Source organism: Cavia porcellus, unplaced genomic scaffold (assembly GCF_034190915.1).
Source record: "Cavia porcellus strain 051 isolate PalLab524CR breed Dunkin Hartley unplaced genomic scaffold, mCavPor4.1 scaffold_9, whole genome shotgun sequence".
NCBI classification, from domain to species: Eukaryota; Metazoa; Chordata; class Mammalia; order Rodentia; family Caviidae; genus Cavia; species Cavia porcellus.
In genome coordinates this window covers 87,929,343-87,955,912 of record NW_026947492.1, presented here as the reverse complement: position 1 = coordinate 87,955,912, position 26,570 = coordinate 87,929,343, and the positions used below count along the sequence as shown (strand labels likewise).

The 26,570-nt window shown below is 44.0% G+C and overlaps 1 protein-coding gene across 2 annotated transcripts in view; it reads right to left on the bottom strand.

Annotated features, from left to right (window-relative positions):
- Positions 1-23,738, bottom strand: part of LOC100728286 (protein kinase C-binding protein NELL1) — a 755,088-nt gene extending 731,350 nt beyond the window's left edge. For both annotated transcript variants that reach the window (XM_063256788.1, XM_063256789.1), the window contains exons 1-2: positions 23,020-23,738; positions 15,969-16,097 (exon numbers count right to left, since the gene is read on the bottom strand). In XM_063256788.1, coding sequence (XP_063112858.1) covers positions 15,969-16,097; positions 23,020-23,107 — 217 coding nt within the window. In that variant the 5' untranslated portion in view covers positions 23,108-23,738. The remainder of the gene's footprint in view (positions 1-15,968; positions 16,098-23,019) is intronic.
- Between the last annotated feature and the right edge of the window lie 2,832 nt (positions 23,739-26,570).

Here is a 26,570-nt window from a genome sequence, read left to right as displayed (position 1 = left end):
TTAACTGGAGTGAGTAGAGGGGACCACTAGAAAGGCACTGCATTAACAAACAATAATCTTTCTCTAAACTGTCCTAGGAGAGTATTCAAAAACAGTATTTGCTGCCTCATGTTGTGGTGTTATCTCCATCACTGGGGGAGACAAGGCATAGGATTTTAAACTAATGGACCATTGGACATTAAGGATTCTCTTGAAGAATCCTCGATATACAGCCAGCCACACCTCTGCAAGTGCACCAACCTCCATCATGGGACCTTCCTGTCAGTAGCCAGTACAGACCAAGAAGCAGCCAGCCCAATGGCCAATATTAGAGGAGTCTCAGTGTATCCACATGGGTCCTGTGAATCCTGCCCCACACTCCACTGCCTCCCTGGGAAACTAGGTTCAGAGAACCCCTGGTGCCTGGTCCACTCCCCCATATCACAGGGAGGCAGCCAGCTTTGGATGTACCTGGGGCTCTACAACTTGTTCTTCCAGAGGAACCCAGAAAAATGGGAAGACAAAGAAGCAAAATGTGATCTCACACCGCTGACTCACACAGAACGGCAAGAAACACAGATATAGAATAAACTAGAAGTAGCACACATTAAATTTCCAAAATGATAGCAACTGAAGTGAAGAAACAACTTCATGAGACTATAAACCAGATCAGAAATAATGTCAAATAAAAGAAGAAATGACAACCATAATGGAAGAATTGTTGAGCATAACTAAAGAAGACACAGAATAAAAGAAAAAGAGCAAAGAATACAGGAAAATGATGGAAAGTTTGAATGGGTAATACAGAAAAGAATTAGAAGGCAAGAAACAGACCCAAAGAGGTATCTAGGAAATGAAAATCTCCACTGAAAGCAGGCAAAGCCACTCAAACAAAGATGAGGATAGACTTTCCGATCTTAAAGAGAGGATTGCAACTAGCGATCATGAAAGGAAAAATATCTTAGAAATAATAAGGAACTAGGAAATAATAATTCAATAGCTGCAAGACAACACAAAGAAAAATAATTCAAAGCCAATAGATGCACCAAAAATCAAGAGTAAACACAATGACGTAAAAAGTCTATTTACAGAAGTAATAACAAAAAATTTCCCAAGCATGAGAAAAAGACCTGACAGAGATAAGTGAGGCATGTTGAATTCCAACTAGCCATAACCAAAATAAATCTATACCCACACATATAATAATCAAGATTCCATTAATTCAGCATAAGAACAGAATATTAAAAGCCGTTAGAGAAAAGAAACAGATCATCTATAAAGAAAAACCCATCAGGATCACAGCAGATTTCTCAAAATAAAACATGAAGTCAAGAAGAGCTTAGAGTGAAGGATTTCCAGTCCTGAAAGAAAACAACTTTCAACCCAGACTGATGTACCCTGAAAAACTATCTTTCAAAATTAATGGGGAAATAAGATACTTCCATGACAAAGAACAACTAAAGGAATTTATGACCACCAAATCAATCCTACACAAAGAATACTGAAAGATATTCAAGAAAGATAAAAATGACCACAATTTCAAAAATAAGAACAGACAGAAGTCACAAAGCACAGCAAGTAATTAAACAGAGGGGAAAACATGGAACCAACAATTGGAAAATGAAATGATAAAGACAAGCCAATATTTATCAATCATAGCCATTCATGTATGGCCTCAATTCACCAACAAAAAGAAACACAAGGCAGAGTGGATCAAGAAACAAAATCCATCAATATGCCATATACAAGAAGCACATTTAACTCAAAAGGAAATTCATATACTAAAGGTCAAAGGAGAAAAATCAACACTCCATGTGATAAGAAACCAGAAAAAAGTGGGAGTGGTATGCCTACCAATCGCAGAATGGAAAAGAAACATATGGTATTATTATACAGTGGAGTGCTAATCAGCTATAAAGGAGGATAATGTTGAGGCTCTTACAAGTAAATGGATGCAATTTGAGATCATGCTCAGAGGTGAAATGGTTCAGACTCACAGGACTCACACAGGTGAGCGTCATGGTCTCCCTCAACTACAGGAGTTAGTGGGATCCAAAATGTACAACAGATATTGTGAAAGTGAAAGTGGAGGATATGGCTAAAAAGGGAAGAACAACTGGGATGAGGGAAAGGAGAAAAGAGAGATGGGAAGTCAGACCCAAGCTTTTCCCCAAGAGTCAGTGCCATTCACAGACCATAGGGAGAGAGAATAAGCCCCCACCAAGAAACAACCTCCCACTGCAAACCAGCACCACACATAGACTGTCAACAGAGCAGGGACAGCCACACCCCAGCCCTTTTTGACACATGGTCTGGCAAACAAATAGTACCATACCCCACCCCAGAAGTGACCAGCTGATCTGGAGAAACACAGGCTGTGATGATAGCTATTTAGGAGAAATGCAATGTGATGCTTGTGGTGTTTGGTGTTTCACTGACCTTGCAGGTCTACAGCCAGTGGTTTGATCATCTGTTCAGAGGATAATGGTATGCAGTGTGGCATCTAGGGGGATCTGCTTCTGAAGGTGGTAGTCACTGTTAGTTCGCGATTATCTTGTTTTGGGGTCTTGTATCATTTGCATTGTTTTGTTGGGTTGGATTTTATTCTCTTATTTTGCTTGATTTTTTATATCTGATGGCATGAGCAGCTATTTCAGAGATAGCAAGAGATATTATGATAGCCATTTTGGACTTACCATTGTCTTGTTCCGAAGTCTTTTATTACACTCATTATTTTGTTTTTATAGTGTTCATTCTATCCTGTTTTGTTTAACTTTCACCATGTCCAAAGGTATTTGCAGCTATTTTGAAGACAGCAAAAGGCATGATGGTAATTGTTGCTGATTTTTTAATGTTTTGAAACTACACTGGTTTATTGTGATTGGCTTTATTCTGTTGTATTTTCTTTGATTTTATCCACTTTAAAAAAATAAAGAGAAATATGGGAAAAATTATATATATATAATATATAATATTATATATATTATACTACTAATCTCTGTTAGTCTAACTAAAAGAACAGTTTGTGCTTTTATTGTTTGTTAATTTTCTCAAAGATATATCTGGTAATATGAACAAAATCTGCTTTGAAGATAACAATATCCAAAATACTAACTACTGTTAATCCCTTATTATTCTTTTTTGAAATTCTGTATCATTATCTGTAGTTTTTCTTTTTTGTTTTAAAATAAAAAATCTCTATGTAGTGTGCCTGGAGCATGATAAAAAAAAAAACTACAGTGAATATTTAAATAAAAACATATTACAGTGAAAACTATGCTGTCATTATGCCCCTCAAACACCCCCTTACTCTGAGTGCACTCATCCCTTGTTCTCACCCCTTTCTGATGCAGCTCCCCAAGCCCTCTTAAGTGTCTTCTAATGGCCACACTGGTGTCCTAAATCAGTTAAAAACACTTCTGGCAATTTCTTTTTTGTTTGTATCAGTACCAGGGATTGAACTCATGACTGCCTGCTTGCAAGGCAGGCGCTTATGCTGCTGAGCTAAATCCCCAGCCCCACTTCTGGCAGTTGCTACACATGGAACATTATGGTTCCTTATCTTCCTTATTCACCAGATCTGACACTGCACAGCTTCTGACTCTTCTCCAGTGTCAAAATGATCATAAAAGGTAAAAGTTTTGAATGCATTCCTGACATCAAGGCAACCATAATAGTGCAAATAAAGACACTCAGGAAAGAGGACTTGCAAAACTGCTTCAGAAAGCAGTAAGAATGAGAGGATAATAGTGCTCTAAGGGGTAGAAGACTGGAGAGGATTCACGGTTAGTGGTGATTGTCTTTCAATGTTACAAGTTCTTTAATGTCAATATTCACTGTATGTTTTTAATCTTGCTTCATATCTCAAGAACTTAAGAACTATGAACAAGGAACCATTCACGAAGTTGCACAACACAGTACTGTTTGTCAAGTGTCTAAACCAAGTCAAGTATGCATGAGTAGGCAATTAGCTGGATACACTGCTATGCAGAAGTTTAAACTAATAAAGCAGACACAAGCATCTTCAAAAGAACACGTTTCAGAAAGAGTGACACTGTATTACACTGTACATATAGTTTTGGAAACCGCACAAATCAGCTAACATTTGCCAAATGTTTGCTACATGTTCCATAATGTTTTTATGTGAATCAAGTAGCTTAACCCACACAGAAAAACAGATGAGTGTTTAATTTACCTACAATGCAAATGAGGGGGGAAAATGAGGCATAAAAGTTTAAGAGTCTGTCCAGGAGCTGGGGACACAGCTCAGGGGCACTGTACCTGCCTAGCAAGTGCAAGATCATATGTTAGATTCCAGGTACAAAAAGACAGAAAGAACTTTCCAGTACCACATAGTAAGAGTCATAGCTGGGACTTAAATCTATGCAATATATGTACAAAGACTGCAGTCAGCCATGCCTATAATGTATCTTGTAGAGGGATACATACAAATATATAAATGTGGTACTCTATTAGCTGGCATGCATAAACACACATGGACCAATGAACCACATTAGCAATGGTCTAGGAGTGTGGGGTGGAGCCAGAAAATAAAAAGAGCCTGGAGACAAACACAGGGCCTTAAGTTTATTTTATAACCAATTTTATAGATGTTATGCACATTAGGTAAACTATGGATGCCAGGAGACAGCTACAGGGTTGCTGCTAATATTATCTTCTGTGCTTGTGCCTTATTTGTGTGTGTGCTTTGCAAAACAATTCCTTGTCAAGCTAAAAAGTCTACGACTTTGAAGACTAGAGGTTAAGTGATTTAGACAGGGTCACAAGTAAAAGAGCCAAGGTTACAGCCTGGGTCACCAGGCATGTGGCCCCCATGTGCTCTGCTACCCCCTGGTGCCAATAAGTTGGTGTGGAGTCACTTTTAACAGACCACAGCATGGGGACAGACCCAGCCTCATTTATCACTACAGCTTGGCTCCATTTTACACATTGGCTGCATCCATGAAAATATATATTTCAATAAAATATTTGCATATCACATAATTTTCCCCTGATTTATATGCTAATTTTAGGAATGCATTCCCACAAAAATAATCTAGACTCAATGTGTGAAGATAAATTCCAATGAAGAACAAAATCATTAATCAAAGAGCACGGCAGTCAATGCCAATCGAATTCTCCCACCATCCACTCCCAAAAATATAAACCTGGACAAACGGCCAGGGAGATTAGATTTTAAATCAGTATCTATTAAAGCTCAGCCCCACTGTTAGCTCTACTTTTCCTGCATGCACTCTTTATGCAGCCAGATCAACAGGTGTCATCTCCACATGTGCAGCAGCCCATTCCAGCTGGGAGAATGATGAGAATCCTATTAAATACGATTCGCAGCAGGCAAGACCACCACCCATTCTGGTTGGTTTAAAATATCCATCAAAAGTTACTTGGCAGGAGACTGATGGTGTCTCTTATGAGGTGGTGTAGCTCTACCCCGCTGCACTTCCTGCTCCTTCGCAATTGTGGAGTAGGGGACCAGCCACCAGGAGGAGGGGCTGAGACACACACTGTAGGTGACAGCCCTGGAGCATAAATCCTCTGTCCACAACCACAGCTACCCTGTGTGGTCACAGGGGAGTTCCTAGAACTCCAAGCCTCCATCCCCTCACCCCTACAGTGACAGGAAACTAGTCCACGTAAACAAAGGCCAGTGGAAGACCAAATGAAGCAGGAAGGTCATGCTTTTTGCTCCAATTCAGTTTCCAGTTACCAATTCTCAGTAGGATTAAGCAGAGTAGATAACTGCAAATATATACACTCCTTAGAGAAATAAAATAGTGATGCTTTCTTCAGCTCCAGTGTACATATTTTGAAGTTATCAGAACAAAAATATACCTTACCCTCATGCATCTGTTTACTGTCCTTTGCTAATCTCTTTGTTGCTATCTCTTGTGCTTTGAAGAGCTCCTAGCGAATAGATGCTAGCTGTACATTTATATAATGGAAAACTATTTTTCCAACAACACTCTTAAAAACAACACTAATTAAAATTTTAATTTCTTTGCTTCACAATTAATTTATATCATCTAAATTAATCCTTAAAAACTTTGCATCCTAGACATTACCACTATTATTCAATGTCCAAAGAGGAAGCAAATTACATGGGGTTAAGTAGTTGGCCAAAGGCCAGGTTGTGTGTATGCAATTGGCTGCTATCTCTAGAGTTTCTAGAAGAACTCTTACCATTTTCCATTCTCATTCTCATTCTCTTTGTTTCTCTCTCTCTTTGTTTCTCTCTCTCTCTCTCTCTCTCTCTCTCTCTCTCTCTCTGTCTCTCTCGCCCTCCCCCCTTCTCTCTCTCCCCCATCTCTGCCTCTTAATGTAAGATTTGATAATCTGATGTGAGAAGCATGACTGAGAGAATGGGGTTCCAGGCAGGTATTGGGATTATGTAGATTGGGGAATAAATACGGACATTATTTGCTCTATGATATATAGGTAATCACATAGCCACTTAATGATCATCCAGAATAAGCCTGCACAGGTGTTAATTCATCCCACAGAGGGACTTGAAAACCCACCGATGGAGGTTTTATTTGGCAAGAACAGAAGTCCCTATGTCGAGGAGACAGTGATATGTGAATGTAACCACTCCACTAATTGATTAAGTACGAAGTTATACTAAATCACTGCACTCAAAATGAGGTTGGCTTCTAACTGCTCCCAGAGGCAATTAGCGACTAGGCGCATCTAATCAACAGAAAACACAGTTCAGACTTGGGCAGCAGTGGGTGGCAGGAAATCTGGAAGAGCAACATTAAACAAACCCTTTGGGGAGCTCCCTCTTACTCAGATTTTCTGAGCATTCAAAACTGCAGCTTAAACCTAGAGCACTGCTCTGTGAACACGATGGCACACGGGCAGTGCTCCTGTGCACAGAAGTCACACATTCACCCCTGTCAGCATCCCACACGGATGCCACCTCCCACAGGAGTCTCCCCCAGGTCAGGCAGTGACAAGAATCCACTCTCCATCTTGTTGGGACATTATCCACACCCGAACAAACACAGCCAGACATCATCTCCCCATGGAGCATCTGAGACCACACTGAAGTGCCCTTCTGGACTCTGCACCTCCCCAGCCTGTAACCTTCACCGTATTCCTCATCTTTCCCAGCATCCAGCTCAAAGCCTAGAAGAAGGCAAAGAGGCGCTGAATGCCTGGAATCCTCCCCTGGAAGTAGCCCAGTTACTCTGCTCTACCTTGGCACGTGAAACAAGATACTAACAGACACTGTTCCATTCCTTCTTTAGAAACTCTTCTTAAACAGCATGCCCAAAAAGTAGCACTTTCTCCAGCAGTCAAAAAAGAAAAAGAAAAGAAGCATTCATGCGCATTCGAGTTCACTTTTAGAAAGGAAGCCCCACTGGACACATTCTCCCAACTATTTAACTTTAAGACATCGGCAGAGAGAATTAGCGTTTCCAACCCCCAGATCATCTCCGAGTCCCACTCAAAGCAAAGTGGAGGTTCTGCAAAATGATTTCTGCAGACCTAATGCTGGTGTTCAGGGATTTTGTCACTTGGAGAACGTCATGCCAGTCTACACTGAAACACTCATTCTCCCCTCACCGCCCACAATCCCGAATAAAATATACGTGTTTTAAGCAAGACCAAAAAAATTCTACTTCAATTCTTTGCACTACATAAACACAGCAGCGACAAAGATGACTCTAAAAACTTCAGCTAATCTTAAAATAAATCCTATCAGGCTTGTAGCTGGTGCTGTATTAATGTGCTTTCTGGGAAGTGAGTTTTCTACTCAAATTCATCAGATTTGTTAATAAGCTAACATTCGAAGGAAGCTTTTGATTTCCCTTTTTACATCAATTTAGAGTCAGGGGAAGAATGGTGAAATATTAACAGATACAGAAATAAGAAAAAGAATAATAACTTTGTTTTTTAGACTTTATGCTTTCTCTGTTTATACATTTTGTAATCCTACTTTTTCACACATTGTAATGTAGTTTGTATCATTTTCCCCTTTCCAAACAAGGAAACGGAGGCTTAGAGACAGGAAGAGATACATCAATCCTCCATTCACTCCCTGATAAAAAGAGGTAACAATAGTACCCACCTTGTATGTTTAAAGCGAGACTGAAATAAGTTCACACATAAAGTGCTGACCTCTAATGCTCTGCCCCTCCACCATCTGCTGCTTTTCCCACTCTCCTAATCTACCTGTGCAGGCTGCAATCTGACAATAACACACAAAGCACATGAAAAAGCCAAAGCTGAACCCCATCTTGTTAGAACACACAGATTTACACTGATGAGAGCTCATCATGAATCTATTTCCACTTTGGTGCTTTGTGTGCTTTAATCTACTCCATCCTCCTAAAATTTTAAATACCAAGTGCTCTTTTGAGGAGCAAAGTCTTTGCACTGAGCCATACCCACCTGCATTTTGAGGCAGGGTCTCACTATGTAGTTCAGTCGGCCCTTGAATTCACCATGTAGCCTAGGTTGTCCTGAAACTCATGGCAATTCTCCTGCCTCAACCTCCCAAGTGCCAGAGTTATAATAGGTACCGTTTTTGAGTAAATGTAGGCTCTTTGAGGCAAGAAGCCTAGTAGCTTGCTGGATGCTATCATGAAATTTCTTTTTTTACGAGGATTGAACTTACAACCTCGAGCTTTCCAGGCAGGAGATTTGCTATCATGAATAAACCTTAAAAAAGAAGATCTAACAGTCTGCCCAGTGTACCTGGGCTGCAGTGAAAGAGTAAAACTCCCTGCGCCTCTCTAGCCCTGTACTGTGTGGTAAAGTAATTTCTAGCCGCATAAAGCAAATGAGGACATGAAATATGGCTAGTGCAGCTTTAGGAATGAATTTTAATTTTATATAATTTTAATTAATTTGAATTTAGATTTACTATGAGTATTTGATGACGCAGCAGTTTCCGTGACATTAAACATCAATCAACGTGCAGCAGCGATCCCTGAGCCGCAGCACAGGGAAGAGATGAGACTTGCAGTCACTCAGCTCCCAGCTCTGCGGGTTTCCAGGCTCCTTCCCAGGAGGGGCAATGGGGGCAGAGCTCAGCAGTGTCTCTGCAAGGTAAGGAGGAAGCTGAGTCTGGGGGAGATGACAGCACCCAGATTTCAGAGGACAAAACACAGGAGCGGAGGCCGCAGCACAGACAGAAATACAGGACTCCTTTATTATGTGAAAATTACCCAAGGAGGTCAAATCACCAGCAATGTCCAGTAAATACACAGCACTAGGACAGTACTACTCATAGCAGTCAAAGGACACTCATAATTCACAGGGTGCTGTGGGTACAGTCCATGGGAAGACCTGCCTCGGTGATGGGAAATACTTAGCTCGACTCTGCTCTTAGCACTAGCCCTTCCCGGGACCTGTCCAGTATGCCTGCCAAATAGAAATTCAGGGACTGAAATGTTTCCCGGTACTTAACATTGTCCTAGAACAACTCCAGAACATTTGATGAACAGACTGAGAGTCTCGTATTGGTTTAAAACAAAAAGGTATAACGAGCTATCTACTTTCAGTGACAAAAGAACTTTATAGCTCACTCACGAGTGAAAGAATTGAGAACAAAAAAGGACGCATTACATGATTCCATATGTACAAACTGTGAAAAGGGCAAACTAATCAGTAGTAATAGAAAGCAGGCTGATGGTTCCTTAAAGATGCAGAAGCAGCCCTGCAGCTCAGAGAGGCATCTGGGAGGAAGTAAGAGTAAAGTCCTTTGTGATGACAACCATGTTTATTGTGACTGTGGTGATGGTTTCCCGTGTGTGTTGATTTGTCAAAAGTATCACAGTGTATACTCTGAACATGTATGGTTTATTGTAAGTTCATTATACCTCACTAAAGCTTTAATCTAATATTTATTCAAGATTGCATGAAATACTTTAAGGAAACTGCTTTTTTAACTTTAATAAAAGCTCTGGATGTATTGATAATTACAGAAAAAAGGTGAACATTGAAATTGAGATATTTCAAGTGTATAACACAAAATTTTTGTTATCATGTATTTATTACAAAATTTTGTATTTTGTTAAAAACATAGAAAGATGCATTTCACAATATACTTTGTATTGTACAGTACTGCACTAGAATCAAAGACTTAATTGGAGTATTCTGGAAACATGATGGTGTTCATATTTCTACTCAGCAATGAGTAACCAGAATAATGACTTTCCCAAAAAAACCCTACATTTTAATCCCCAGAATTTTGTAAATATGTTGCATTGCAGGGCAGAAGAGACTGCAGATGTGATAAGTTACGGCTGTTAAAATGAAGCCATGATCCTGGATTATCTGGGTCAGCCCAATACAATCACTAGGATCCTTGGCGGGGGTTCAGGGGGCAGCTACTGAGTGCCAGAGAAGACCATGTGATGAGAGCAGCAGAGACAAAGAATCCTGATAACGGGTATAAACACCAGAGTGATGCCGCCAGGAGTCCAGGAACCTGGCAGCTTCTGGAAGTGGTGAAAGGCAGTGACCTATTTACCCTGTAGACCACCAGGAAGAGGCACAGCTCCACCAGCACCTTCCTTTCAGACCTACATACAAAGTATGTTTTGAAATCATGACCTCCAGAACTGTATGATGACAAATTTGTTATCATTTGCTACAGCAGCAATAGGAAAAGACCACAGATTTGTGGGTGATGCTGTAACAGATACCTAAATTATGAAATTTGATTTGAGGTAATTGGCAGAACTTAGAAATGTTTTGAAGAACATAATAAAGAAATGCCTAGGATCCTTCAGGAGGCAGCTGACAGCTCTGCTGGGGAGGGCTCAGAGGACCGTGAAGAGCTTGGTAAGGAATAAGTATTGTGATAGAAATTATTTAAATCATTGTGAACAGACTGTCAGTGAAAACATGGGCATTAAAAGTGCTGCCACAGAAGGCTCAGAAGGACAAAATACCAGTAAACAGGGAATCCCTATAATATACTAGACCTTAAAGATTCTTGAAAATACTACCACTTCAACATACTAAACAGCAAGGCACATAATAAAAATGGCCACAAACCAATGGAAGGAACCCAGAAATAAATCCACATATTTTTAGCCAACTAATTCTTGACAAGAGCAGCAAGAACATACACTGGAAAATGGAAAAATTTTTCAACAAATGCTTCTGGGAAAACTGAATAGCTCCATGCAAAAGAATAAAACTAGTGCCATACCTCTCACCATACACAAAAATCAACTCAAAATTGATCAAATATTTAGATGTAAAGCAAAAAGCTATGAAACTAGCAGAAGGAAACATAGGAAAAATTTTCAAGACATAGGAACAGACAAGGGGTTTGTGACAAGACCTCACAAGACTCTGGGGGTAGCAGTACACCCCTGCAGACCTGGCACTCTGGGAGGCTGAGGCAAGAAGACTGCAAGTTCGAATCCCACCCGGGCAACTTAACAACTTAGTGAGATCCTCTCTCAAAATAAAAATATTATAAGGCAGGTTATACCTCAGTGCTGGTTTCAGTCCCCACTACTGCATAAATAAGGACCCCCAAACTTTGACAAATTGGATTCTATCATACCAAAAGGCTTTTGCACTACAAAGCACACCAGCGACACAATGAAGAGAAAAGCTACAGAGTGTGAGAAAATATTTGTGAACAGTTTGCCATCAGGTATCAGGCTATTTCCATCCAGGAGCACAAGTCAATAGCAAAACTTTTTTTCAATTAAAAAACCATAATGAGTTATCACCTGACCCCCTTTAGAACAGCTGTTATCAAATGCTGCCGAAGATGCCCAAAAAGGAAATGTTTGGACATTGTTGGAAGAACAGGAAATGGCATGGAGCTCTCTCAAAGGCACTAGAAATAGAACCATCACGTTGACCAGCAACCACACGACTGGGTGTGCACACAAATCCACTGAAATTGGTGGACCCAAGACATTTCTGCATTCACACGTTTACTGCACCATTAACAATATGCAAGATGCATGATCAACTTGGGGGTCCACAGACAGAAGAATGGATGAATAGAGTGTATTCTTCAACAATGGAATACTATTCTGTTACCTTAATAAAAAGAGTGACATTTGGAATGGTGTAGTATCATGGAAGGAAATGCATTACATCTTGCTGTGATGTAAGTCAGCAACAGAAGGCAAACACCATCACGTTCTCATTCATGTGTGGACACCAAAAAGCTGACCTCACAGAGACCAGAGTGCTGGGAAAGAAGGGGAGAGGAAGAGATAGAGAGAGGCTGGGTGATGACGTGGTGCAATGCACAGTGGCATAGCTATGGTTGACAAGTATTAGTTGAAGATTTCAAAATAACTAGCAGAGAAGATTTGCCAAAATGAAGCAGTGATAAATAGCTAGAGTGAGAGATGCCAATGACCCTAATCTGATCTTTACACATTGCGCACAGATACTGAAATGTCTCAGTGTATCCCATAGATATATAAAATTGTTATGTGCTGATCAAAAATCAAAATGTATTTTTAAAAATATTCTTGAGGTGTATACCAACAGAAACACTGCCAACTTGAACTGAAGGGAACAGAAAGGATAAAGTGAAAGAGGGATGACAAACCCCCAAAATTCTTCAGCTCTACAGGCAGGAAACAGGTTGATAAAACTATTTTTCTGCAGCTGGGCAGGGTAGTGCATGCCTGTAATCCCAGCACTCAGGATGCTGAGGCAGGAGGTTTGCCATGAGTTCAAATCCAGCCTGGACTACATAGTGAGACCATGTCTCAAAAACAACAAAAGCAAAAACTACTGGTCTGAAAATACATGTTGTCCTTCATATAAATGGAGTGGTGTCTCCAAGGAATGAGTTATAGGCACAGAAGGCAAAGGGCTACTCCTAGAGTGTGAAACACAATGAAGTTCTCAAAGCTTGATCTCAAAGCTACTTTGGACTGGTGACTCCTGTGCTCCTTCCACTTCCTCTTTCCACAGCAGGTGCTCCATACTGTCCCATTACTATATGCTGGAAATAGACACTTATTTTCTAGCTTCACAGGTCTACAAATGGAGCAGAATTTCTTCCCAAAATTGGTCTCACTAACAACTGATTTAAACAGCTTGAGTGATGAGTTGTGGAATTTTCCCAATTCCCAATTAGAGATTTTGTTGCTGAGCTGAAGTTATATCAAAGCTTTTGGAGATAGTGGGATACAGTGAATTTATTTTGCATGTGGGACCAACATGAATCTTTGGAGGGCAGAGAGCAGATCTGGGGGAAAGCAGAACAATGCAGATGTCTATGAGCTAATGTCAGAACTGTGAATACGTCACCTCACATGCCAAAGGGGATTTTGTAAGTGTGACCAAACTGTAGACCTTGAGAAGCGAAATTAGCTTGCATTGCCCATGTGTAGCCAGTGTAATCAACAGGAGCTGGGACACAGGGAGAAGCCCCCTCAGACTCCCAGAATAAGTTAGTCTTCTACCAATAAGGTGAAAAGCTCTCCCAGCTGTAGCAGCTTAGCTGACATACTAGAGACTGATTAAAAAAAAAATAGACAACAAACAGATTAGAGAAAAGAGTTCTTAGGCCAATGGGCCCACATTTATGGGATGAATGAATGAATACATGAATAAAGGATAAGTAAAGCAGGAGTAAGCCTCTTGCAGGGAGATAGTACAAAAAAATTAACTCATTGCAAACATTTTATTAACCACTTACAATGCACCATGCACAAGGCTGGATATGAAGTATGGATCCTGGAGCTTAAAGACCAACCAAGCCTGGATCTGAGCATCCTTGCTCAGATGGAGAATCACATGGACTCCCAACAGTGACTGTGTAGACCTTGGCAGTGCAAAAAGAAAAGTGATTCCATTTATATTTGCTTCATCATGCTGAGCTTCAGAATTTCACCAACTCTTTTGTATGTACAAGGTAACAAATCTGCACTCTCATTGCATCTGTAGATTGCTATGTGTCACTAACAAGGCTTGAGTTATCTGCCCAGGGAACACATGGATCTCTTTCCACAATGCTGGTTCATTCATTCTAAAAAAAATCCTTTTGTTGTCTTCTTAAAACGCTGTGTCAAAAGAACACTGCCAGGTATTTTCAGAGAAAAATCCCAGCTGCCTTACTACCACATGCAACCAGTCCACTTCTCTGCTTTAACCTAAACAAAGGCCCCACCACAGTGAAAGTATCCTACAAGACCAGTAATACGGCCTACGGGGAAGGGAGCTATTTACAGTGCTTAATAATAAGTACCTGGCCTCCCACCTCCCGGAATGGACACTGGCTGTAAATCCCCAGCACTCTCACACCCATGCACAGCGTGAGGATGCTAGTTCTGCTCACCAGGTCCAATATCACTTAGCCCATGCCCTCCTCTCCAGCCATTCACCACCTTTCAAGCTTTTCTACTGGTTTCTACCTTTAGACTTTTATGCTTGGTACTATTTCCTCTGCCCAGACTTCCCTGAGCCCCACCCATTCCTACAGGAGGCTGCCTGTTCATGTGGTCCACTCTCTGCTGACAAACCACTTTTCCAGGGTATTCTTTCTCTAAAACCACCGCCTCTCCAATTAGATCAGACCTGCCTGTATTTATCAGCCTACACATTTCCTTCATTGTACACAGCCACTTTAACTCGACAAGGATTTGTGGAATGACTTTTCCTTCATTACATTTTAGAGCAAGGGCTGCCTCTTATGTACTCTTACTGGTAACCCTACTGTTAGCATGCTGCCTAATACAGGAAAGGAACTCCAAAAGGGAAGGTAGAATTTACCAGGCTACTCTCACAGGCTGCCTCTGAATCCCCATAGCCACCATATGAGGTAGCTTCAGCAAGGATCTATTGTTTTAGATGAGAACAAATCAAACTAAGTAATCACTCAAGTCTCAGAGCAATCAGGGCTAATGTGGAACCCAAGCAGTAAAGCTCCAGAGCCCATCCTTTTAACAACCACAGAACACTGTCTTTATAAATGCTCACTGAGTGATTTCATGAATTGTAATCAATTTTATAATGGGCAGGCCTGGGTAAGCTCACTTATAATGTGACAGAATTTCAAGACAATGTAACAGGGAATTAACAATGGTTAATATAGTGGGTACTGTTATCAAACAAAGAAACACAAAGGTTCTTTTTTTTAAAAAAAGCAAAAAACAGAAAAAATGGTAGAAATGACACAATTTCAAAAAATAGTAGGAAATTAACACTAGTTAATACATTAATATTGTTATCTTAGAAGTAGTTGTTCAGGTGACAAGATGTAGGCATAAAAAATGATCAAACAATCAAACAATGACAGCACAAACTGTTCTGTTTGATGAACTAACAGGGATCAGTAGTACAGTTATCTTGCATACATACACACATACATCTATATATGTATCCCTACACACGTATCTTTCCTTTCTTCCTTTTCTTCTTTTCCCTCTCCTTCCCTCTTCTTTTCAAAAGGAAAGTTGCTCTTTTGAGCACTTTCTTTCCCTTTCATTATTAGTATTGTAATTATCTATCATATACATATATATGTATATAACCTTTTCCTTTTTTCTTTTCTCCTTTCCCTCATCCTAGTTGTACACTAGACATTGTGAAAGTGAAAGGGGAAGAAAAGCTGGACTGTAAAGAGGAGACAGCCATAGTATCTACTGTGCTCATGGTCTACCAGGGAGATGAGGGATACAGGTATACACACAGCTAAAGGGACAGATAATAGATGAAGTGATCACCTGCAAAAATAACATTGTGGACCAATAGTTTCCAAAGTTCTTCCAGATTTATTATCCTTTAACTCTCCACCAAAATCTTCAAGGAGCCATTTTATGACCAAACCAAACATTTCTCCACGACACCCCCCAATACCTCTTCCCACTCTCAGAACCCCCATCTCAATAGGCTTCTGGACCAGGATCCAAGACAACTAGCAAAGGCGACCACCAGACAAAGGCACACCAGGTGGACACTCCTGTTGACCAGCACTCCTCCCCAGGCTCTGCCCCGTGAAAAGGAAGAAGTCTTTTTACCTTTAAATAAAAACGCTTTGCTGCCATTGTGCTGTCCAGAAACTTGAATGACTCCAAGGGTGGTGTTTACGAGGTCAAGTTCGCTGATAATGTCCATCTGAAGGTCAGGGTCCAGCCCAGAGCCAACCACTGGAAAGCAACAAAGAGCTGTTTTGGCATAGTAGACAGCAGGCTAGCAGCAACACAGAACAGAGACCACTGAGGCAGGGCGTGGTGGGGAATACACGGAAGTCAAAAGAGAGTACTTGGAGAGTCCTTGGAGAGTAAGAGAAAACAACTCTTCCCACTGCCCCTCTGATAGCACAGTTTCTCTGTACCTTTTCCCAGTCCCTCTCTGCATTACACAGATAATCCCCCCAAATCCTCAGAGCCAAACATTTTTCAGAACTCAGAATGCATCATATGCCATATCTGAGACAATACTCTCTGCAAAGTATGAATCAGCATCCCACTAGCAGAGTCTGCAATACTCTGGACTAAAGAATATGGTGTTTTTCTCTAATTTTCATAAAGGTGAGTTCAAGGCAGGATAGGCTTTCCTGTCTGGTAAGTTTTTCGAGAAACCTTATGGTGCTAAGATTTTTCTAATTTTGGAACTGCAGATAGGTGTTTACAACTGTGAACCACCTGCCTCAAAGATAGCTGAAAAGGCAAAATCTAATGTCACCACCACAATAAAGTCCTATACAGAACACATTTATTACTCAGGTACAACCAGCACCCATAAAATAAAATAAAAAAAATAGAGAGGGACGCCGGTCCTACTAGAAAAGAACAGGGCAGGGGCTGGCCAAAAAGTAGAATCTCAGATGTGTATTTCTACTCAAGGGGATGCCTGACTTTGGTTGGAGAACTTCAATGAAAAGAAACACGGGCCTGATCTCCCACTTCCTGGTCTAAGAATGGAAAATACCAGAGGTGTCTCTTACCCAATCCGTGTTCTGCGGAATGATCCATGCATGACTACAAAGTGATTTCCAATTATATATGCTAAGAAAGCTGCATATCACGGTGAGGAACTGTTCAGCCATTCATAAAGCTTGCATCTATCTACACTTAACATCTCAATAGTGAATTTCAGATTGCGCAGTTGGAAATGTTTTAATCAGCAACAGCTGTCAACTTTCATCAATGGTAATGCAGACACCAAGACTACATTATGAGAGCTTGCACCCGATTTGTCCCAAAGCACCTGGGACAATATTCATCAGGACATTGTGAGCTGTCATAGCCTCACCTGTGCTCCCGTATTCACCTGGCCCTACACAGGAGAGGAAGGAAGTCTACCCCCTCTATCTGCTTCCTATTTTCCTGCTAGGAAACAGTGACTGCTGCACAGTGAGATTTCTGTCTCACTGTGGAAGGGCTCTTTGGAGCTGAAACCTGTCACTTCCAGGACAAAAAAAAAAAGGTTAAATAGAAGGTATAGTGTACATCACAGCTGTTTGCTGTTTTTATCAGGCTTTCCCCTGTCTCCTAAACTGAAGGTCTGAATTCTCGCCTATGAAATACAGCCTGTTATGGGGTATCACTCCAAGACAGTTTACTCCAAGCAGTTTACTCCATGACAACTGCTACCTCCACAGATTCTGCAGTCATCTATGTAATAAGTTTTTAACAGGTATCACCAAGGGAGGACTATGAATATATGGATGGCGGGACACTGAGGATGCTCTCACACAGCCTGCAACAAGGAGCCTGACCGCTGTATCACTGGAGGCGTTCAAGGCTTACAGGTAAAGGAAGAAGGGGACCAGTAATGCTCTGACTAGTTTCCACGTGCTTACTCCTGCTCATCCTACACACAGACCCAGTTCAGAAGCAGCTGCTCTGTGCAAACCAGATGTCAACCAGCCAGTTTCCTATGGTCCCAAGTCCGGCACCAAGACCCACACTGCTTTTCTCTAAGTGAGCTCAGGTGCTAGTAGTTCTGTGATCACCTTGGAAAGACAAGCATGGAACTAATTTCAATTAGACCTTTGGTGTTCTACTCCTATATGGCAGAAATTAAATCAAGGGTGATCTCAAAGGACTTCCAAGCTGGTCCTTCTCTGTCCAGGAATCTTGAGAGTGGCCTGGTGAATGTGCCCTTCACCAGACACAAAAGGAAGGAGGTGTCCCTCTGGCCCCAGTGCCTTGCACAGGTCCTGACACCTTATAGGCTTTTAACTTAGAATATGAATAATTACCTGATGAGTGGGTTCATGGTCACTGCTCTGGGAGAACAGACATCAGAGCAATGTGCATATCTGGGGACACCATGAGAGGACGGGATGGCATCCAGGCCAAGGCAACCTTGTGAGGAGACTACGGTTGGCTGAATTATTGGCCTCAGCCCTTCATTTCTCCACACTCACACTCTGTGACATGTGGCTAGGAATTACTCCCACTAGAGTGACAGGAGGCCTCCCCACCCCCTGACTGAGCTCAGCAGTGTAACTAGCATTGGTTATCGGGATTTTAGTAACATTACACAAGCATAGGCTTCCATGTGCTTGCGCGGAGGGACCTGACTTCCTTGTACCTCTGCATCGCCATGAGAAGAACACGGACCTGCAGGCCCACTGCTCCAGGAAGACTAAGACACGGGGTACAGGCCCCCACTTAAACTTGGAACTAAGCTCCACCAAGTCTGGCTCAGGTAAATCTGACCTACAGATACATGAATCAAAATAAATGACTGTTATTTTAAGTCCGTGCTATGTGACAGTACTGTGGTAGTAACTGATGCAAGGTCATCCCAAAGATACCAAATCTCCCAGACCAGGAAGCCCTGGATCGCACCAGCCTAGGAGGCACTTAGATTCTCAGAACCGACCATCATGTCCCAATAGTATGTTGAGTCCTTCTCCTAAGGTGAACACACAGTACCTCAATCCAGAAAGTGCTGCAAAAAAATGCTAAATTAAAACCCCATGCATCCCCATCTCTTCCCTCTACAGATTTGATCACTTCTTGGAAAAATTATTTCTCCAAGCCTCTGTCTCCTCATCTGTGAAAGCAGGATGGTCTCCACAGTGACCCCATAACAATCCCCATAGCTTGGACAGACTTGGGCAGAATTCATGTTCAACTGGGATCTTCCTCACCTGCCTTTTTTAAAAGTGCATCTTCCTATTCCACTCCACCTCGCTAATCCTGGTCTTCAACTCTTAGAATAATGTGGAACATTCAGGTGGTCACCCCCTCCCAACAACTGTTGTGTTCTTTTTATGAAAACATAAGCACAAAACAATGCAAAATAAATCAATTAGGCTTCTGGGTACAATTTTCTCCTCCGCCTTTAATTGGTGGCCTTCAGGATGAAAATGCCGAGAGCCAACAGCAGGATGTATAAGGGGTAGCACTCTGCACAGCACCTAGGGAATCAGGAAACCTATTAATAAGGCAGTATTTACACGGCCCCTCCTGAACCTTACGGAGCACGAGAGTGTGAGTTCCAGGAATATTTTTATTTTAGTGTTTCTGTTTCTTCTCCAGGCACGGAGCTCCTGCCCTTTCCTGGGAAACTCTATTATAAAGTTTTCTTCTTTTGACATAAATCGCCACAAATGGCTGAAGCTGGGAATTAGAATGAGGCAGGATAAAAAGCTCCCGGGAGGAGATATTTTTAAAACCTGAAAGGCAGCCTGTCAGTGTCACAGGGCACTTGAGATCCGGCCCTGGGATTCACAGCCTTGGTCCTGACTGGAACACCTGCTGCCGCTGGCCACTCTCAGCCCTGCTCTGGGAGTGTTCCAGCCCAAAGCCCACTCACCACCTTTGATGTCCAGGGCCTAGGCCCCCAAACAGACCCTATTGCTTCTGGCTCAATTCAGATCTAATGTGAGTATGTCCCATGGTTACAGCTGTTTTCCTGGACCATGAGGAAGAGTAAAATGACGCTGGAAATCTGTTGTGAGGCCTCCCTTTATAGCAGGATTTCATGACCGCTTGATCAGTTGTGAACACCCCAGAAGCAATTTCCTTGAAGAAGCTGCTCTCTGTTTCAAGTGAGCCAATATTTTACATCACTGGAGGCTGGAGGCTCATTTTCACAGCTCAATTATTCAATCTATAATTAATAAACCACTTGGGAATCGCTTCCAAAAGAAAAAAAATCTCTCCAGGCCAGCAGGTGGCAGCAAAAAGTGTTCCCCTGGGCACCTGGGACACTGATGTTTCAGGTACAGTACTCTCTCCACTCCCTACCCTAGTGACTAAAGCAAACAGGAAAGCAGTGGAGAATAATCCTTGAGTTCACGTAACTCACACTTCCAAACTCACGGACACTGCTATTACTGTAGCCTCCAAGGTTTCATTATCGAAGTCCCAGATTATTTTTTATCCAGAAACAAGAACAAAAACTAAAAAACAGCGTCTCCTATCTTTACTCCACTCTGTTGTCTAGCAGAAGCTTACAGAATAAGAACAATGTCCGCAGCCTCCTTAGGACACCTGTCACTAGATCCTCTCATAGGTAACTGCTGCCGCACTGCAACCTTGCCTTAATTACAAGGTGCCTGATACCATCCACTCATTTCCATTAAAAGGCAGTGATATCCCAGCAGCTCGCTAAATGAGCCACAAGTTCATTTCATCTAGGACTGTTAACATCCCTCACGACAATTGTCTCACTTGAAAAATAAACTTCCCAAGCAGCTGTTTAGATCCCGATAAACTCATCACCAGCCAGCCTTCACTCCTTACAGAAGTGGCTGGATGTGGGAATGTGGGTTTCCAGCAAAATCAAAGAGGCTGTCCACAGAAAGCTATGTACATATTCAAGAAAATGGCTAGTGTACAAACGCAAAGTTATTCCGTCCTTGTCTCCTTGAGTCTCCTGATAATTTTTGTATAGCAAATATGTGACCTCCACTGTACAAGTAGCAAGGGATCCTGCAGCACTGAAAAGTTAAGTTCCCCAGGTAACAGCTACAACCAGTGTGTAGGTCAGGCCACCCCAAGTATCTCTGCTTTGCTGAGTTCTTGCCTGTACAAAGTGCTTCCCACTTTACCCCCCTCAAAACCCCAACAATACGCACTTTGGGAATGTCACCTTCCCTGACCACTTCCACCTTCCCCCAGAATTAATCCACCCCTTCCCACTCTCTATTTCCTTCACGAAAACTTCTTAAAATCCCATCTCACCCCATCCAGCTGTATAATGAATGTGCTTCCCAGCTGCTACCTGGATTCTCAGCTAAACTCTAAGGTCCCAGTAGTCGGGGACCAAGCCATTTCCTCTCTATATGATATTAGGTAACTAGCAAGATACTTAGCTCTTTGTGGAATGAAGACGGAAATATCTTAGTTCTTCCACTCCCTATCCTTGTCTTATAAGACTTACAAGACTGAAAGGTCTTGGCGAGGGGATGGAGAAGTCCATGGTATGCTTAAGGGCCACAGCAATGCACTCTGGAAAGACAGTCAGTGCACTCCTAGATGAGGTGACTTGTGGGGGGAGGTCAACATGTCAAAGCAGTAATGAGCACACAGATCCTGGACACCTTGGACCTGGCACTTGAGTTTAAACAGTGACCCGTCCAGCGTTTCCCAGTCTGTGGATCCTCCCTGGCTCTCCCTGCTCTGGGGCTCTGGGCTGGCAGTCCCCACTCTGCACCAGCCTTTCCTGTCCTCTTTCTCCTCCTGGGAAGCGTCCCTGCCAGTGCACTCTAGCTTTTGAAAGATTAACCTACCCTTCCCAAAAACAGTTACTCCAGCCCAGCCTGAGTCAGGAGCCTCTGCAGCCAGGGCAGCTTGGCTGGATAGAAGGAAAGTAGGAGAGGTCTTCTATCCCTGGAGAAAGGTCTCTGTACTGCTTTCAGATTAAGCAAAAAGGAAAGCTCAGTCCCTAGCTGGAAGCTTCTAGTGGCCTGGGATTCCTGGATCCCACTGCCTAGAGGGGCACCTGGGGCTAGGGCAGACAGAACTTTTGAGCTAACCAAGGGCCAGCGCCCCTCCTGGGGTTCTTTCTGGATAAACTTGCTGGCTCACCAGGAAAGAGGCTGCACCTCCGAAGAAGGAAAATCAGCGTGCCATGGGGTAAAAGATTAGCGGGGAGGAGACAGCCATGCATGCATCCTGGGGTTCAAAGTGAGCGGCTCACCTGTCAGAGGACAGGCTTCTGGCTTGGAATGAGAATTCCAGCAACCCCGCAGCCCCTACTCTTTTGCCTATTTCCACCCCTGCTCAGCTCACCGGGTTCTCCCAGCATCTCCAAGTAGCTCCTTATAGAAAGCTGCTACAGCTGGCTGGAGCCCCAGAGGACTTGGGGAAAGGGAGCCTGTGGAAGCCAAAGGAAGGAGGTGCTCCTGGAGTCCCCACAACTGCGCCCCAGAAGCAAAGCAGAGCAGGGACTTGAGACAATTATGCCTGTTCTCCGCGCTACCCCCCACACCCCGCGCCCTGCAATCTTCAGATTTAGCTCGAAAAAATCCTTCCAGTAATCTCTGCTACTCCAATCACACTGAATAAAATTGTTCTCCGGGTCCATGGGGCAGAAGCGGGCTAGAGCATGGATACTCTCAGAGTTGCCCTGGGAGTCTGCAAGGACTGGGAGAGAGCACAGGTCTCTGGTCCCGCTCCCCGCTGCGCCCTCTCAGGATAGGCTGCGCCCACCCGTCCCCCCACCCCGTGCCCCTCAGCAGGTTCCTTCCCTGCCAGGCTCAGGGAGCAGTTTGCTCCCTGTCTCGGACCCTCCAAGTTCCGGGACACCGGGCTCGCAGGTCCACCCTGCTGTGGATTTGGACCCCCTAAAGCCTAAAAGCCGTTTTCTAGCAGCAAGGCTGCGACCACGGGGCCGCGCCCCTAACTCCCCAATGCCCTCAGGCAGCCGCGTCCCTGGGGAGGAGGATGCTGGGGGTATCCCTGCGAGCCCTCGAGGGCCGATGGTCGCCCTTTCACCCCGAGTCAGGCACAATGATCTAAAGGAGCAACCCGTGCCGCTGTTTTCCCCGCTGGCCGGCGCCAAGCCCAGGCCAGTCTGCCTGCGCCAGTGTGGATGCGGGCTACAGCAGCGGGGCGCCTCCTCCCCGTTCCCCGAATCCCTCCAACGCCCAGCCTCGCTTACCTGTCCTGGCCGTGCACACGCAGAACCCTAAAACTAAAAGCGCATCCATGGGCATCGCTTCTGAGAGTCGCCGCCCAGCAGGGCGCATCGAGGCCAGCAGGAACGAAGGTGCCTGGGTGCCGAGGTGCGCGGGGCTTGGAGCCGCCAAACTTGCAAGCGGGCAGCGGGAAGGAAGCTGGGCCGCGCCGGGCGCTGCGGTAGCTCTGGGATCGCGCCCTGCACGGAGCCCCTGCCACCCCGCCCTCTGCCCTACCCCACTGCGGGCGGCTCGCCTCGGCGCGGGGCAGGGTCGCAGGCTCGGCCACTCCGGCAGGTTGCGCTCTGAGATGCGGGCCAAGCTGATCCGCGCCTTGCGCCTGCGGAGCTCAAAGACGCGGGTGGGAAATTAGACTGCTGCCCCCACCCGGAGCAGCGGAGCTGGAGTCGCGCGACCCGTGGCGGAGAAGGAGGAGCCAGAGACCGCGTCTGCAGGCGCTCGGATCTAGCGGAGCTGCGCTCGACACTGTTGGCAGCTGGAAGTTGCCACAGTTCACCAGGCCAACCTAAAGGCGCTTAAACCACGCGGCTGAGGGTTCTCCGGAAACCTGGGCCCAGGGGTACCAGGCCCTTGCTCGGAAGTCAGTCCTCTGGATCTGGTCAGGATAAAGACCAGAGGGCGCGGTATCTGAGTCCTAGCTCAGCGCTTAGACCTCCTGCCTCCCTTCTTCACATGGGCCCCTGTGCCGCTGGAGCAACCACAGCTGAGATTTGGGAAGTCTGTTTGCAAACCTCCTTCTGCAAGGCAAATGCTGCCACATAGGGGAAATTCTTAACAATTTTTTTTTTTTTTTTTCCCTTGGTGGTTTTGTTTCGAAAACCTACTCTGCTTGCATAGTCACCTGCTGGTCTCTCCTGTGATCTCTCCAGGAGTCCCCTTCCCAGTACTATTTTAGGAGATAAAAGCTGGACTTGTAGGAAGGTAGGGCACCATTCTCAACAGCCTTCCCCTGTGGTGCCCTCCTCTGGGTTGGGATTGGAGATCTCTACCGTGCCTCCATCCAGGAATGTTCTTTATAACTGGAATATAGAGTTCTGAAAAACAGAAACAACAGAACTTGCGATTTGTACCACAGGAGCCCTACAGAATTTAAAGCTCTGCGGGCTGCTCACTGAGCCCTGCACTTCCTGGCACCTCAACAGTCAACCGGGATGCCAGAAAAGGAAAAAGAAAACCCCACAGCCCTCTTTCCTTGGGGAGTCCAATTCCAACCTTTTCAGAAGTCTTTTTGCTGAATTTTTGCCCCTCTTCTCCATCACATGCCTTTGAACCCTAGACAACTTTGGTCCCACTCAGTAGCCACAAATCAGCGGGATACTTTTATATTAAGAGAAGGTTTCACCTACATGCTCTTTTGATCTCTGCCCTATTTTCTTGATATTTCTGTGTGCAGGCATACAGAATGTATGTATTTGGCCTTGTACATCTTGGTCCCTTAGGGGGTTGAAAAGATCGTGAAAAAGCAGATAGATTCCAATTCCCAAGGATACCAGAGCAGGCTATGGTAGTTCTCACAAACTCTGTAGGCTGAGCCAGAAGAATTGAAATCTGAAGCCAGCCTGGACGATTTATCAGAACCCTGTCAGCAAATAAAGTTTTAACAAAGATTCAGGGGGTGTAGCTCAGTGGTAAAGCACTTGCCTAGTATGTGTGAGGGCTTGGATTGGAATACCCAGAACACACAGACAGACAGACAGACACACACACACACACACACACACACACACACACACAGTGCATTGTGCAATTTAGAAGCTGAGCTGAAAGTTTAGGAGATAAACAGATGTCAAAGCTCAGTGATTCCCAGGGACCTCTGCTGTCACAGTATGTTTTCATCAGAGTCCGGGCAGTCTTTCACCCTGGAGCACACCGCCTTTAGAGCTCACATTCATAATCACACACTGCAGAAAAGGATTTCCCAAGACTCCCTGGGCCTTGTGGACAAGGACATCGCACCCTGTGTTGCAAAGTGACAAGCATGACTCCTCTGCCCTTACCTGGCCTTAGTAGCTTTGAACTAAGGCCCCCTTTGGAATCTCAGAAATCCCAGAATTCCTGAAAGTCACAGTCATCCTCCTGCAGAGAGGAGAGGTGGCCTGGGGCAGACTGTGAGGGTTCTATGTCTTCCATTCTCTGTGGAATTAGCCAGTCTGGGGAAGGGGGATGGGGCTTTTAGCTCTTTCCATTAAAAAATAAAGTGAGACCTATGTTCTGTCATTGCTTTCAGCACCACATCCATTAACAGCAACAAGAGTTAATCTCCACAAGGTCATAAATCTTTTGGGTAATGAGCAATTTGGTCTCCTCCTATAAATGAATCTTTTGAGTGCAGATTTTCTGGGTAGCCCTGGTAGGCTAGGGAAATGATCATAGGATGGACTCAGAAAGTTCTAGTGGCAGTGAAGGACCACAGGGTTTCTTGCATGTTTGATAGCAGGTGTTGCAAGTGGAAACAAGAAGAAGAACCCGTTTGTCCAGTGCCATGTCCCAAGGCCACCTTCCCCTGCAGGATGACCATCTTCCATGGTTTCTCTAGGAGCCAGGAGCTTCCTTTGATCACCTTTCTCCCTCTTTTTCTAGACCCCCAAGCACCTCACTCCTCAGTCTTCTATTCACAGTCATCACCTTTAACTACATCTACTATGAAAGACACTCAAATGTATATTTCCAGCCCCAGCCTCTCCTTTGAACCCTAAGCTCAATTACTGGTTGCCTAGCTATGGTGGAGGGAGGAGGGGCGGGGATTAGAGGAAACAGCCAAGGATGAGGGGTTTACTTTGAGGGTGATGAAAGTGCTCTGAAGTTAATCATGGTGATAGACCTGAGGCTTGCACAGATGGTGGTGGATGTAGAAATCTTACTGACAGCCACATTAGACTAAAAGCCATGGGACTGTGTGCTTCAATTTGATAAATTCTGTGGTGTGTGAATGGTATCTCAATAAAGAAATATTTTTGAAGACTTACTTAGCCATCCTCAGAGAAGACTGTACTGTTGGCCAAATAGGAACTTTGACTTTTCCTTCTTCCCAAACTTGCTAACTTCTAAGGAGATGGCACCAGCCTTTGCCAAGTGATTTAACAAATAACCCACGCTAACTCCCCCTGCTTTCTCTGTGCCCCTTACTCAAGCCAGCAGACCCTCCTTGTATACCTAAAAGCCAAAAACCCCAAATGGGCCACTTCTCACCAGCGCCACGGCTCCCGGCTTCCTCCTACCTGTCTTCATCTCCTTCCTGGGCTGTGGCCTTTGGTTACCAAGTGTTCTCTTTGCCTCTCTTCTTGCTCCATACAATTCAGTCACCACACACACACACACACACACACACACACCAGAGGTGACAGTCTGCTTTCCACTCCCTGAGTTCCATCTGCAATCCTGACACTTTGGGACAATCTAAGTGCCTTAGAAGCTCACTTCCTTCCTCCCCAATTTTCTCTCTCCCATTTTAACCCTAACCCTGGCTCCACGCAGAAGTCCTTACCTCCCTCAAAGGTTCCTAATTCACACCTCT